The sequence below is a fragment of the Cavia porcellus genome, unplaced genomic scaffold (assembly GCF_034190915.1).
Source record: "Cavia porcellus strain 051 isolate PalLab524CR breed Dunkin Hartley unplaced genomic scaffold, mCavPor4.1 scaffold_21, whole genome shotgun sequence".
NCBI classification, from domain to species: Eukaryota; Metazoa; Chordata; class Mammalia; order Rodentia; family Caviidae; genus Cavia; species Cavia porcellus.
Window position 1 is genome coordinate 7,813,653 of NW_026947504.1, and position 15,482 is coordinate 7,829,134.

At 33.5% G+C, this 15,482-nt stretch overlaps 1 protein-coding gene across 9 annotated transcripts in view; it reads left to right on the forward strand.

The window, feature by feature from the left end:
• The window catches only part of Ankhd1 (ankyrin repeat and KH domain containing 1), a 125,268-nt gene that overhangs the window by 68,847 nt on the left and 40,939 nt on the right, over nucleotides 1–15,482 (forward strand). For 7 of the 9 annotated variants that reach the window (XM_063232217.1, XM_063232209.1, XM_063232210.1 and 4 more), the window contains exons 11-14: nucleotides 4,594–4,681; nucleotides 8,294–8,421; nucleotides 8,613–8,756; nucleotides 9,654–9,756. In XM_063232217.1, the coding sequence (XP_063088287.1) occupies nucleotides 4,594–4,681; nucleotides 8,294–8,421; nucleotides 8,613–8,756; nucleotides 9,654–9,756 (463 nt within the window). The remainder of the gene's footprint in view (nucleotides 1–4,593; nucleotides 4,682–8,293; nucleotides 8,422–8,612; nucleotides 8,757–9,653; nucleotides 9,757–15,482) is intronic. The other 2 variants (XM_063232211.1, XM_063232216.1) reach the window with 1 other exon arrangement.

Below are 15,482 nucleotides of genomic sequence, written 5' to 3' on the forward strand. Positions count from 1 at the left end.
GATGAGTACCTTTAATCATAGCGCTGTGGAAGACTGAAGCAGGAGGGCACAAGTTTAAGACTACCTGGGGCAATTCAGTGAGTTAGTGACACTCTGTCTCAAAATAAAATATTAGAAAAAGGCATGGGGCTATTGTGGCTTTATGATAGCCTGCCCTGTGTCCTCAAGGATGTGCTTTGGTCCTGCTTTTTCCTGTTTTACTCTGCCCAAGCTCACTCAGCCGAACCAGTTTTCTCCCTCCTTCTTCAGTTTTACTTTTTAAAAGAAACTGAACCACTCTGAAAGGGGGGCTGGGCATGTAGCTCAGTCAGAAGACGCTGTGTCCAATTTCCAGTGCTGTCAAAAATATTTTATATATGTAAGTCACATACATATGTGGCTTGTGTATACATGACGTTTGTACATGATGTTTTATCAGCCATTTTCTCAAAAATGATTATATTGTTCAAACAAAATGAGTGAATTTATTCTAATAAGAAAATAGGTAGCTTTTCATATCTTTTATTTCAGTAATTTCATATTATTTTTAACTTTTTTGTACTGGGGATTGAACTCTTGACCTTGTGCTTGCCCAACAGGCACTTAAGCCACTGAGCTAAATCCCCAGCTATTTCAGTAATTTTAATGTGTTGAATTTTTGAAAGACCCACAATGTAGGCATATACTCATGATTTTAGACGTGTACTTTCTGATTTTTTAAACATCTGTGGTAATATTTTAAATAGAATTAGCAGTGTTTAATTTTTTTTCTTTTTTTGAATCAGGATCTCATTTTTTAGCTCAGGCTGACCTTGAATTCACTGTGTAGCCAAGGCTGGCCTTGAACTTGTGGCAATCTTACCTCAGCCTCCTAAATACTGGAATTATAAACCTGTACCACTAGGACCAGAAGAGAATAAACTTTTAAAAAATAAATGCTGAGTTGGGTGGTATGGTGGCACATGTCTGTAATTCCAGCAGTGTAGAGGCTGATACAAGAGGGTTGCTGTGGTTTTTAGGCCAACATGGCCTGTATAGTGTGTTCAAGGCCAGCCTGCACTACAAAATGTGACTCAGTCTCAAAACAAACAAAAATGTTCAAAAGCAGAGGTTTCAAAATCTTTAGTATTTGCCATTACTTGTAGGACCCAGTTAATACTGATGGGTATTACTCCCAGGCTTACAAGATGAGGACAAAAAAGAGAAAAAAGGAAAAGTGATATTAATATTGCTTGTCCATGTTCTAGTAATAATGTATTATCAATTGTAGATTATTAGCGTCTTTGAAGTTAAGCTGCTATTAATTTTTGTTTAACTTTTCTTTTTTTGTTGTTGTTTTTGTTTGTTTTGTTTTGAGACAGAGTCTCCCTTATGTAGCCCAGGCTGGCCTTGAACTTACAGTGAATTTCATACTTTAGCCTCCCAAGTGCTGGGATTACAGTTGTGCATCACCACACCTGCTAACTGTTCTTTCTCTTACTTTACCTAGTAATAAAAACTCCAGACATCTGTACTGAGGGGAAAGATTTGAAAGATCAGTTATGCTTAGATTCCTGCCTGATAAACAATATCCAGTCACTTAATTCTTTTACGCATTAGTTGTACAGTGGTGAAAAAAAGAGCTTAGAGTTTAGTAGAGGAGACATTTAATAAATATTTGCACAAAGTGTATATAATGAGGAAGGGATTTGTGGAGTTGCAAGTCAATCCTGGGAAGAAATCTAATTTGAAAGTTCAGAGGGTCCTTCCTTGGAGAAGTAACAATTTAAAAAGGACGGTTAGGGAAGAAGTGTTACAGAAAAGAGAGAGACCATCATGTGCATATAGGCCTTGAGGCAGGAGCAGAAATAAGTTGCTAATAGAGCATTTTCTTAAGTGAGGTTGATTGTAATGGTAGTTTAGAAATTAACTGAATCAAAAAACTGGACAAACAACTTTCGAGATCTTTGTACATGATGTCTTCATGATGCATGTTCTTTTTTTTTTTAAATTTTTTTATGTCAACTGCCAGAATGTTAGATTTACCTGCATTTGAATATAAGTTCAGAATCCATTTTGAAGTGAAATTATTTTGGTATATTTCTAGTTATTGTTGCCTAATCAACACATATAACAAAAAACTAAAGCATGAACTAGTTTAATAGGTTGAATGATACTACTCTCATGATTTTTTTTAATTAATTAATTAATTAATTTATTTATTTATTTTACTGTCTCAAGATTTTACAGAATGTCTTAGAATGGGTCTGTCACTGCAGTCCTGTTTAAAGTTAATATTGGTTTGACAATCTACTAATTATTGTTATTCTGTATAGATCTGATATGATTCTGTGAACACACTAAGTTGTATTCATTTGGCAGTGCATCTGTTTTTAATTGACTTGGTAGCTAGAGGATTTTGAGATAGTTAGAACTGAACTAAATATAATCAAGTTTTTTTTAATGATATAACAGAACCAGACAAACAAGAATTCATGTTTCAAATCATAGTTAAAGACCGGTAAGAACTTTTCATAGAAGAAAACTCACCTACATTTCAATACTTAGGGGAATGTAATGAGTTCTCTCTGCAGATAGTACTATTCACCATACAAGCATGCTCCATTTAGTACCATTTGCTAAGGGTTGGTTAGAAGCTGTTTTATCCAGAAGAGAACCAGAGTTCAACAACTAAGCCATCCTTGGCGAACCAGCACCATAAGCAGACCGTTGCCCCCGAGGGGACAGCCAGACCACAGCCTAATCCTGTAAGTCAGCGCCATTCACAGACTGCGGGGCAAGAGAACCCGAATTCACCAAGAAGCAAGCCCTCTCTGTGAACCAGTGCCCTGTGCGGGCCACCGCTGTAGGGATAGCCAGACCCTACCCCCTTCTTGTGCATGGGCAGGGAAAAGAACCAACACCCACCCCTACCCCATGAGTAACCCGCTGATACTGAGAAACACAGGCTGCTATGGTGATAGCTATTAGGTGAAATGCAATTTGATGCTTGTGGTGTTTGATGTTCCACTGACTGCATGTCTAGGGCAAGTGGTCTGATCATCTATTCAGAGGATAATTATGCAGTGTGGCATCTATTGGGGTTCTCCTGAGGGTAGTAGCCATTGTTAATTCCTTGTTACCTTGTTTTGAAGTCCTGTATAATTTTCATTGTTCTGTTGGGTTGGGTTTTATTCTGGGTTTTTTTTGTTGTTGTTGTTGCTGTTACTTTGCTTTGTTTGTTTTTGTGTTCCCACTTTGATATGTCTGATGGCCTGGGCAGCTATTTCAAAGATAGCAAGATACATGATGGTAGCCATTTTGGATTTATTATTGTCTTGCTTTGAAGTCCAATGAATTGCCTGCATTGTTTTGTTTTTATTGGTTTTATTTTATTCTGTTTTGTTTGATTTTTACTATGGCTGAAGGTATCTACAGCTATTTTGAAGACAACGAGGCATTTTGATAATTGATTTCATATTGTTTTGAAGTACTGTGTCACTCACACTGGTTTGTTTTGATTGGCTTCATTCTGTTTTGTTTTGCTTGGTTTTATTCTTTTTAAAATAAAATAAGTTGTTTTATCATTCATTCATTCTTTCTTTCTTCTTTTTAGATACTGAGGATTGAACCCAGGGCATCACACTGAGCATTAAACTATATCTCTAGCCTTTAAAAAAATTTTTTTTAGGGGCTGGGGATTTAGCTCAGCAGCATAAGCACCTGCCTTGCAAGCAGGTGGTCATGAGTTCGATCCCCGGTACCGATAAAAAAAAAAATTTTTTTTTTTTTTTTTTTTTTTTTTGAGACAAGATCTCAGTTTATTGCTCAGGCTGGCCTTGAGCTTGTGATCTTCCTGCTTTAGCATCCCACATGTGCTAACATGCCTAACAGCTTATTCATTTTTGCTGGTAAGAATAGTAAGAATAATGATTTTTTTTTTTTTTTTTGTATCAGGAATTGAACTCAGGACCTTGTACTCACCAAGCAGGCATTGCACTGCTGAGCTATATCCCTGGCCCAATAATGACCTTTTTACTATTACAAGACTACACTTTTTGCCTTTGACTAATCAAGTATTTAAAATCTACTTTAAAAAAAAAAAGTCTGCCCATTACTGTATTCTTTTTCTGTTTCTTTACTCCTAAAATACTCTGTTTTATTTTATGGATTTGTTCCCATCTCTTGATGGAGATCTTAGGGTCTTCTGATAAAAAATCAAGATGCCTCTAGTCACTTTACAGTTCCAGGCTATTTTTTCACAATTCAGATGAATAGCTGCCAAAATATCTTCTTAACCTTAGCATTAGAAAAATAAAGTTATTTCTCTTGCGGATATACACTAAACATTTGTATTATCTTTATCTTTAATAACTTGCTTGGTATGCAAAAGTGAACTTCCCCTAAAAAGTTACACCACCTAATATGGACTAAAATTAATCCTATAAAGTATATTGGAAGAACTGAGGAAGGTATGGTAAGCCTACAATAAATATATATTAAATCTTCATTGTTTCTCATATCATTAATACTAAACTCTTTCAATGATCATTGTGATTTCATATTATTTTGAAGTGCTGTGTATTTAATCAGTTGGCACTGGTGGATTTTACTGTTCGTTTGTTTCTTTAACAGGAGCATGAATCTGAAGGTGGGAGAACACCTTTGATGAAAGCTGCAAGAGCTGGTCATTTGTGCACTGTGCAGTTTCTTATCAGCAAAGGTAAAGAAAACACAAGTGATCATTTACAAGAGGCTATACTGTAATTTCTGAAGGAGAAGATCCCTAAATGTTGGAATTTATGTTAAGGCTATTGAACTTACAGTATGAATACTATATTCAAATCTTTTTAGAATATACTATATATTATGATACAAAGTACCACAAACTTAGTGGCTAAAACAATAGAAATTTATTTCATCATACTTCTGAAGGCTACAGATTCAAAATCAAGGTATTGGCAGATGAGTTTCAGCTGTGGCCTGTGAGAAAAGTATGTCCTGTGCCTTTATTTCCAGATGCTGCTCTCGAAATATTTGGCATTCCTTGATTGTGGTAGTATAACTCCAGTTTTTATATTGAGTTCTCGCTCTGTATTCTATTCTTTTTTCTTTTTTTTTTTTTTTATCGGTCCCGGGGATCGAACTCATGACCATGCACTTGCAAGCCAGGCGCTTATGCCGCTGAGCTAAATCCCTAGCCCCTGTATTCCATTCTTTTGTTGGTGTCTTTTATTTAATAAGCATGGTGTTTGTGTGCTGCTTACTGGAATTTTCTATATTAGTTTAAATTTTTGTCAACAAAACATATGATTGCTTCCTAAAATTGGAAAAGCCAAATGTCAGTGTCAGCTATGCTAAATAGATGTTTAATACTTAATGGTAAGACAGTTCTGCTGGTGATAAGAATGGCAAGGTATCCCATGTGTGTAGTATAGTTGAATTAACAGTATATAAGGATCTTGTTTCTTATTTTTGCCATGAGATCTTGCTGTGTTGTCCAGGCTAGATTTGAACTCCTGGCTCAGCCTCTCAAGTAGATGGAATGACAGACATAGCCACACTAACTGATTTTTTAATACTCTCCTAGAAATTCTGTTGTTAAAAGAATATATATATATATATAGTATACAGAATCCATCAAAAAATGTATACACACTTTGGGAAAAGAAAAAGTTGTACAAATATGTTAATATTAATTTATTGAGACCTCATGAGAATAATACAAGTTACCTTTAGCCTCTACACTTATAAGATATTCTCAAAGTGGTGGCCATAGCTTTTAAACATATAGGATGGCAAACTGCTGCCTAGGTAACCTTGGTCACTGAGATTGCTACACATGCATTTTCAATTTCTTCTCTAAGGGCTGGCAGTGTTGTAGGTTTTCTGTGATATACAACATTCTCTACGGTTCCCCATATAAGGATTACGCCATCTGTTGAAAAAACATTATATTTTTCTTTTCCTGAAGTACATATACAGTTTTTTGGCAGACTCTGCATTTAGGTAAAGAAATTCACCTGATGGGTGAAGAACTAATTTAGAACTTACTAAAGAAACTGAAATGTTGCTGAACCCATTTTAGTTTGAATTATTCTATATTGTTATTCTGTAGATCATTAGTGTCATTAACTTCATTTGGTTTAGTGTCTATGTATAGTATCAGAGGTACTCAAATATCTGATGGAAGATCTTAGGATAGAATGCTAAAATGCAAGAAAAATCCATTCAGGGAACATCATATTATTAAAATTAAAATGTATATTTAAAGTGAATGTTTTTCACTAAAAAATGTAGCATTAGATTTTCTCGCATGAAATGTTCTTGTTTAATTTGATAAAACTTTATTTTCATGTCACGTTTTTGCTGATTTTCTCATTTTAAAAGTATTTGTTTTCATCTCTTATTGGGTAAAAATGGGTGTATTTTCATGTCACATTTTTGCTGCCAAATAAGGGACATCTCTACATAATGTTTTATAATATGGTTTGTAAAAATCATTTACCTCCATCACACAGAGCTAATATAAAGATGAACAACTTTTGGAGTTTTTATATGCTTCTTTGTTAAAGAGAATGCCTAGTCATACTCAGTAACAACCCTGCAAAGAAAATGATCAGACTTGACAGGAATCGGAGCACACCAATTGGTGATTTTAGTTATTCTAGGCCATAAAAACTGCCAAAGAGTCCCACATTCTAAATTTATTAACAAATTTAAAAATAATCACATGTAGCTAATGTAAGGCTATTCATTGCTATGTCTTATCTTTCCTGAAACATACTTTGATGCAACTTAAGCTTGAAATTCAGCTATGTCACTACTATACTACCAATGCCACATGCCACTTAAGTTTGGGATTACATTCAGTTAGATATATTTCCTGAAAAATTAAATGAGTTAGGAGTTTTATACACAGGCTTTTCTCTTATATAAAATAAGTCTGGAATTGAAGAAAACAAATGAATATTTGGATAGTGTTAATATTCTAGTTGAGACCTTTTGGGACTATGTATAGTGGCCAAGCTAAAAAATCAGTTCCTCTTATCAGGGATCAAAAAATTTTATCAAAAAAGAGGCTAGCACCAGGCATAGTGGTGCTCACCTATAATCCTAAATACTCTGAGAGGCTGAGACAGAAAGATCACAATTTAGCGAGACCCTGTTTAAAAATACAAGGACTGGGGATGTAGCTAATTGTGAAGGCTCCAGTATACCACCACCACACCACTACACACACACACACAGGCTAAGAAAAGATTTCGCACTTAAACTTCAGGTCATATTGTACAAAATTATGTTAAATTTACTTGTCTTTGAAATAACATTTGAATAATCTTGTTTTCTTTCCATATCCAGGTCTCTCGGGTTTTTTGTTTTGTTTTTATTTTTTGTTTTTGAGGCAAGGTCTTGATGTGCAGCACATATTAGCCTCAAACTCATAGCAATCCTCCTGCCTCAACCTCTGAAGTGCTGGGATTACAAGCGTGTACCACCACACTTGTCTCTCTCTGAATTTTAAATTACACAATATGAAGAATTATATTTCTCTCTCTTTGTGGGGGAGGAGGATGGTTTGAAACAGTCTGGTTATGTAATTAAGACTGGCCTTGAATTCGCCATGTGGCTCAGGTTGGCCTCAAACTCATTGTGACCCTCCTACTTCAGCCTCTGGAGCACTGGGATTGTAGGTGTGTGCCACCAAGCCTGGCTCTGTAATTTTTTTAAATATTGGTTTTTAAAAATTTATTTTCTGTACTTTGAAACCCAGCTATATAACCACTTTCTATATCAAAAGTAACTATGAAATATTCTAAGAGTTACATAAATGGTATTTTTGATGCTTACATTTACATATATATACATACATATATATATATATACATATATATATTTATTAAGCTCAGTCTTCTAGATTTTCCACTTAAAAAATGATATTGAGTGAACAAACTACAACTATGTGTAACAATGTGGATGAATCTCACAAATATAATATTGAATGAAAGAAGCCAGACACAAAAGAATATATTGTATGGTTCAATTCATATAAAATTTAAAAACTAAAACCAGTTTGGAAATCAGGGTAGTTGTTTGGGGGGCAGGAGTGACCAAAAGGAAATGTAGGATTGGCCTCTGGTATGTGGATAATGTTCTTTTTCTTGATCTGGATGCTGGTTACACAAGTATATTCATGTTGTGAAAGTTTTTTGAACTATATATTTATGTATTCACTTTTTTGTGTCTATGTTATACTTCCAAAAAAAAGCTTTAAATATTGTCTGTGAAGTGGATTGATTTCAACCTTCTCTAAAGTTACTGTGTTTCTTTAAAGGTGCCAATGTGAATAGGGCTACAGCTAATAATGATCACACAGTGGTGTCACTCGCATGTGCAGGAGGCCATCTGGCAGTTGTTGAGTTACTTTTAGCTCATGGAGCTGACCCTACTCATCGACTCAAGGTATTTATTCTACTTAAATATAAGTAAATAAATAATATATATTATTTTACAAATGTTTGCTCTTTTAGTGTTTCAATACTCTTTACATGAAATTTGATCTATATGAAATTTTAAGAAAATAAATGTATAGATCAGTTAAGTTATAAGAAGAGATTTCCAAAGAATTAATTATGGTATTAATTTTTTCTCAGGATGGTTCAACAATGCTTATTGAAGCTGCAAAGGGTGGCCACACTAATGTTGTTTCTTATCTATTGGATTATCCCAACAATGTTCTGTCAGTTCCTACCACAGATATATCTCAACTTACCCCACCTTCTCAAGATCAATCTCAGGTAAAGTAAAATGGAGTTTGTTAATAAAATATTCTTCAAAGTGATTGAAACTTTTTGTTGAAAATTAGTTTTAAGCAAAATTTGTTCTGTTTGCCATTATATATTGAGATGGTCATAATCCTAAATGCTTTAAAATTTATTTTCTTCAGAGAGAGATGAAACTTTTTGTCTTTATTTACTAAAGATAATAGTCAAAAAACCTATCAAACATAAGTATTCCAAGTTATGATCTTACCATAACTAGATTTTTAGTTTTCTGTTTTTTAATGAATACATTGAACATAATCTTGAACTTAAAAAAAAGCTTTTCCTTAATACCTTTCCAGGCGATATTATCTTGGAGTTAGCAGTTTTTGTCAACTGGGAAAAGTAGAGTTAACCAGGATATACTTACCAAAAGTTCATTAAACTAAGTTTTAAAGCTACTTAAAATCATAAAGAAAATAAAGTATACAGAGCATACTAGGTTTTGAAATATTTAATTCTTTTTTACACATTTATCCTGCAAATTGTGAGAATAACCCAATTTAGTAAATATTTTATATTGTTATTTTCTTTTTTCGGACTTAATTAAAATTTGAACAAAATTAACCAAGGAAGAGTATGAAAATTATACTCCTTTAGATAACTGGTATGAGCAAAACTTTCTTTTCAGTAAGACAGTAATGTTAATTTTACTTGACTTAAATCATATACTACTTGTAGACTGTCTCAGTTTCTCAATTAATATTCTCAGAAATTGTTCCTTGGCAAAGACTTTTTTTATTTTTCAAGTTTTAGGAAACAAAAGTGAATTTGGTGGTATATAAAGGTAGTCTCAACCAATGTCTCAGTTTTATTTATGGACTTTTGTTAGTCTACGGTCTGAGATGGTTTTTTTCTGAGTTGACCTTTTAGGTTCCACGTGTACCAATGCATACACTTGCCATGGTTGTACCTCCCCAGGAACCTGACAGAACTTCACAGGAGTACTCCCCTGCCCTTATAGGAGTACAGAAAGGTTAGTTGTTTAATCATTTGCCTTAAAATTGGTATTTTTTTAAACTTTATTTTAAAAAATCTAAAACTCTAATTTAAATTTAATAGTTCATAGTTACTATGTAGCCATATTTGAGGTAGATAATTCTGACAAATGCAAATAGTCTTACAGCCTAAAGACATAAATGCTAGAAAAAATAACTTACAATTTTATTGTTAATATATTGTTAGATATAGTTTTCAGCTGGCAGAGATGAAAATACTTAAGCAAATCACATTTTTATTATATTAAAGTAGAAAATTTTATCAGTGATTTTATATTTCTTTAGCTAAACAATAACATAATAAGAATGAAGTATTTTCGCTGTATAACTAAATCTTCATAGGATCAATTCAATAAATGAGAAGTTTCAAAATTACATTTGAAATTGAATGTAATTGAATTACATTCAATTATATGATATTGGAATATAGTGAGTAACATCTGTCAGTATATGAACCTTGACAAACAGTAATCAAAATGTATATAATAAATAAGATTCAAATGACTATTAAAGTATAAACTATATAAAGGGCTAAGGTTTATGAGCTCTGGTTTTTTCTGATGTCTTTTCATTTGTACCTTCAATCGATAATCATGCATAGTTGTAATATCTGAGTTCTCTGAAATAAAATAGGTAATTTGTAGGATTTTTTAAAACTATGTAAGGATTAGGGACGTAGCTCATTTGCCTAAATGCTCAAGACTCTGGGTTCCATTTCCTAGTATCCCTCAAAAAAAAAGCTAACCTAAAATATTTATGAACATACCAAAAAATTTATTAATTTGTGTGATAATCAAATTCTGCATTATTGAAATCAAAATGCAATGTGTAAATGTATATGAATATCTAATATTATAGTTAGGCACAAACAGAAGCTATTTTGTAATTATGTCACCTTAAATAAAATGTTGAGGGCCTTCAGTAAGGATTACTTAATTTTGAGGATAAATATCTATAGTCTATTTCAGAGATAAAGTATTTTGTCTCTGTCTCTCTCTTTCTCTGTGTCTCTGTCTCTGTTTGTGTCTCTGTCTCTCTTTCTCTCTCAGGCAGGGTCTTGATATGTAGTCAGGCTTGGCTTGAACTCGTGCTAATGCTCCTGTCTCAGCCTCCAGAATACTGGGATTATATGCATGCATCACCATACATGATTTGTAATCTCTTTGATTTTAAGCTAATTCTAGCAGTTTTCTCTGTCACCCGCTCTTCCTATTTGTCTCCCTATGTGTGTTTTTTGTTTGGCTAAACCATATATAAGACTATAGTGACGCTGGCTGGGAAAATTCAGTTCTAATGAAAAACCACTTTTAAAAAAAATTAATACACACTAACATGGTGGCACGTGCCTGTAATCACAGCATTCTGGTAGGCTGAGACAGAAGGATTGTGAGTGCAAGTCCAACCTGAGTGAGTCAGCAAGATCCTGTCTCAAAATAAAGATAAAGAAGAGCAGGGGATGTAGGTCAGTGTGAAGGCCCTGAGTTCATTCCCAGGACAGTATTGGCAAAGAAATTTTTCTAATTAATTGATTCTCACAAAATAAGAAACAAGATAGAATGTGTGCAGAGAGGAAAAAGAACATTTTAAATGTAGATTTAGTATGTAAGTAAACTTAAATCTTAGTGATGTTTAAATTGACACTGTAATCATATTTTTTGCTTACTGAATGTACTATATATAAGGTAGTTCATAATTATTTTGCTGTTTTGAAATTTTATTATTTACTGAAAAGTAAATAATAAAATAACCTTTTAAGGAAGCTGTCATTTTATTAAATTCTTAGGGAAGGAAAAAAATAATATTTATATCTGTGCACTTCCTGTTGTTAGCTGCCTACCAGTTCCACAGGATCAAAATGTGTTAATGTATTGTGTTAAGATACACAACATGGAATGTATGTTATTGTGAATTAGGGGAAAAATCAGTTGATGGTATAAAAGTACTTACTGATTTATCAGGGTAGTCAGAAAAGCCTGTCTTAAAGATACAGTATTATTTTTTTTCTCCTTAAAGCTGCTTTTTTTCCTTAAAGTTTCACTTTTATGTCTCTAGAAAAGTTTTGAGTGTGAACTTGATGTTTGACCTTTTTTCTTCTAAATCTGTATATTCTATGTACAGTATGTGATTAAAGATGAAGTACTGAATTCTTACTAAGAGTCTCTAACAATCATCTTTCCAAGTTGCTACATTTTACTCCTATATTTAATAAACATTTTTATTTATATTCGCATCCTTTTGAAATATATTCATGTCCTTAAATATTACCTCGGTGTTTGATATATATTTTTTACTCAGATAGTCTACCACCACTACCACCCCTTTTAAAAAGGGATTTCACGGGGCTGGGGGTTTAGCTCAGCGGGAAAGGGCCTGCCTTGCAAGCAGGCAGTCGTGAGTTCGATCCCCAGTACCGATAAAAATGAAAAAGACAAAAAAAAAAAGAAAGAAAGAAAAGGGATTTCACTAAAAGGTCTACATTGCACTGAAACTTGTGCTCTTCCTAACTCAACCTCCCAAATAGTTGAGACTATAGGCATGGAGCCCCATGCATGGCTTCAGATATTCTTTCATGCCCTGCAGTGTTGTGCGTTACCCTGTACTGCAAATTCTGCTTGTTTTACCTTTCCCCGGTGATGATACCAGATTGCCATTAATTTCTTACCTCCTCGGACAGTGCTTTGATAAATCCTTGTATTATATTTTATAAGTCTGTAAGAAGCCAAACATGGCACCACATGTTTGCAATCACTAGTACTCTGAGAGGCAAAGGGAGCAAGACTGCAAATCAAAGCCCAGATTGGGCAATTTAGCGAGACCCTGCCTCAAAATAGCAAAATTTTATAAGACTGGGAATGTAGCTCAGAGCAAAAGCCCTGAGTTCAATCCCCAGTCTCAGTCTCACACACACACACACACACACATTTCTGTATAAGAATTTTCTTGGGCTATTATCTATTATCTCCCCACTTAGACTGTAAGCTCTTCAAGGGCAGGGCTTATGTTGCTTATCTCTATATGTTCCACACTGCCTTGTTTATACTAGAAACTGTTATATTTGCTGAATAAACTAATGAGTACTGGACTAAGAACACAGATTATTCTAAAGGCAGAAGAAAATTTTTAGAATTGTCAAGAGACACATTGTAATTAACAAGGATATTTTTTTAAAAAACAAAATATTACAGAATGATGAAAATTAATATACTGCTCTGTATCCCAGAGTAGTTTACTGGAGTAGATATCTTGAAGTTCTTGTATTTATATCAAATCATTAGAAATATACAGAAAAATTACATATACACTGGGTGAAATTTAATGTTCCTCTGTAAATTTTTCTAATGTCTAGTTTAGTCAGGTTTTTTTTATGTAGCCATGCTTATACAAATTTAACATATGTCCTAATTTAATAGTATTTTTTACATTTAACTGTTCTTAGTAAAAGGAGAAGGGTCGAGTGAATCTGTTAGCATGTGGAACACAGATGATCTTTTTTTGGACACTCTTATTTAAAATGTTAAAAATCCTCAATTTGGGGATCTGTGAGACAAGTATTTAGACATAAAGGAAAAGTTAGACACTTCCAGCCCAGTGATTTTAATTTTTTACTTTGACCAAAATAAATACTGTTTATTGAAATGCAGAACACAACATATATCAGCTCATCAAAGACCAGTTCTATTAGGATATATATATAACTCCACTTAATGCATTTATGCTATTTTAAATTCTACTGTATCAATCCTATTTACTATGGAAGACCCATTTGAGAATACTACTCATAAATAAAGGGTCGGAGGCTGGGCATGGTGGTGCATGCATGTAATCCAAGCATTTGTGAGGCTGAGGCAAAAATATCCCCAAGAGTTAGAGACCAGCCTCGGCTCGTTAGTGGGTTCAAGGCCAGCCTGAACTACACAGTAAGACCCTGTCACACAAAATAAAATAAAAAAGCAAAACAAAAATGTAGGGTGGTATGTGATGATAGAAGAATCAAGGGAACTGCAGATTAAGGTTTAAAGTTGATTACATAAGGAAATACGAAAACAAGTCTACATTCATCTGTAGATAATGTATTTTTCCTTTGCCACTATTTTCCTGTTGCACAGTATACTCATTATTTTAGACCCCAAAATGATAGCTATGAGTAAGATCACTTAAATAATAAATGAAATAGGACTGCAGATTTAGCTCAGTGGCACAGTGCCTGCCTGGCAAGTGCAAGGTCCGGAGTTCAATTCCCAGTACCGAAAAAAAAAAAAAGAAATAGTAAATACAAGTTCACGTTCACTCAGTTCCCTCACTGCATATCATGGTTTTTACTGAAAACTTTTTCTAATTTTTTTAACTGGAGAAGCAATATGAGGTAAATAGCAGCAACAACAAAAAAGTAATATAGAAATCAAATTTAAAAAGATCAAATGGTGACTTTATATTTTTAAATTGTACTTCATGGGATTGGGGAGTGGCTTAGTGGTAAGGCCTGCCTAACATACCCCAAGGCTCTGTGGGTGCAGTCCCCAGCACCCCCCAACCAAAGACAGCTAAATTGTTCCTTAGGGTGTCACCAATTAATAGATTTATGTATTTGTATCTAACAGAGATGAATGTCTTATTTTCTGGTATCTAGTAATACTATCTATTGACTTTTTGTTGTTAAATGAACTCTTGTGACACTCTCTGCCTTACTTAGTAATTGATGTTGCTATAGCTTCTAAGATTAATTAGATGATATTATCTGATTTTTGCCAAGCTAGCTTATTATTGATAATCAGGCCTGTGTTAGTACTTCAATGTGTATCTAGGCAATTCTGCTAACTTTCTTGTTGCAGACACTCAAACATTGACTGTTGGGGGGAAGAACTGCTTTTTGTGCATTACTTTCTTTCTTATATATTCTTTATATATTCTGGGTTTGTAATATTTTTATTTAGTTAAATAAATTACTCAGTAAACTTGTGCTGTAAGCTTCTGATATAGTGTTTGTTAACAGCAGACAGTACCATTTCTATTTATTAATGCCCTCAAAATTATAGTTTTATTTTGGATCATCTTACTATTTACAAGGATTTTAAATCTGTGAACTCCCAATGAGGTCATAATACAATTACTAATCTGGTTAATATTAATCCTAATTATAGTTACATAGTAACTATATAAGGATACTTTGAAATTAAAGAATATGTAAAGGAGAATCCATTCTTGCAGAACTTCTCAATTTATTCTGCTAACATCATCGCATTTATTGCAAGATATGTTCTTGCTGTTCCAATGGACTTGCACATTGTTATTTGTTACATTTTAACCTGTCATTATTTCCCCATTTCTTGCCTGTTGATTATTAAGCACTTCAATAAGTCAAAACATAGGTTTTATAATGTCTTATAAGGTCACTGTGACAGTAGTGAGAAATTTCACAAATCTAATAGCTTTTGTTCTGAAACAATAGTCTTTCCCCACCACTTTGCTTAGGTAGAAATAATAAAGTTGAATATAAACAATACACTTTGCTGAGGTTAACTTTTAAGGAAAAAGTCTCTGAAAGTGACTATAGTCATATTGGAACTGTGATTTTCTTATTTTGTGATAATAAAACATTTTTCATGAATGAACTACCTGCATTGTTGAAATCTCCACTTCTAGCAAACAGGAAGATGGATTTCTTACTTAATTCCTTATTTACATATTTATTGATTTATTTGTTTTG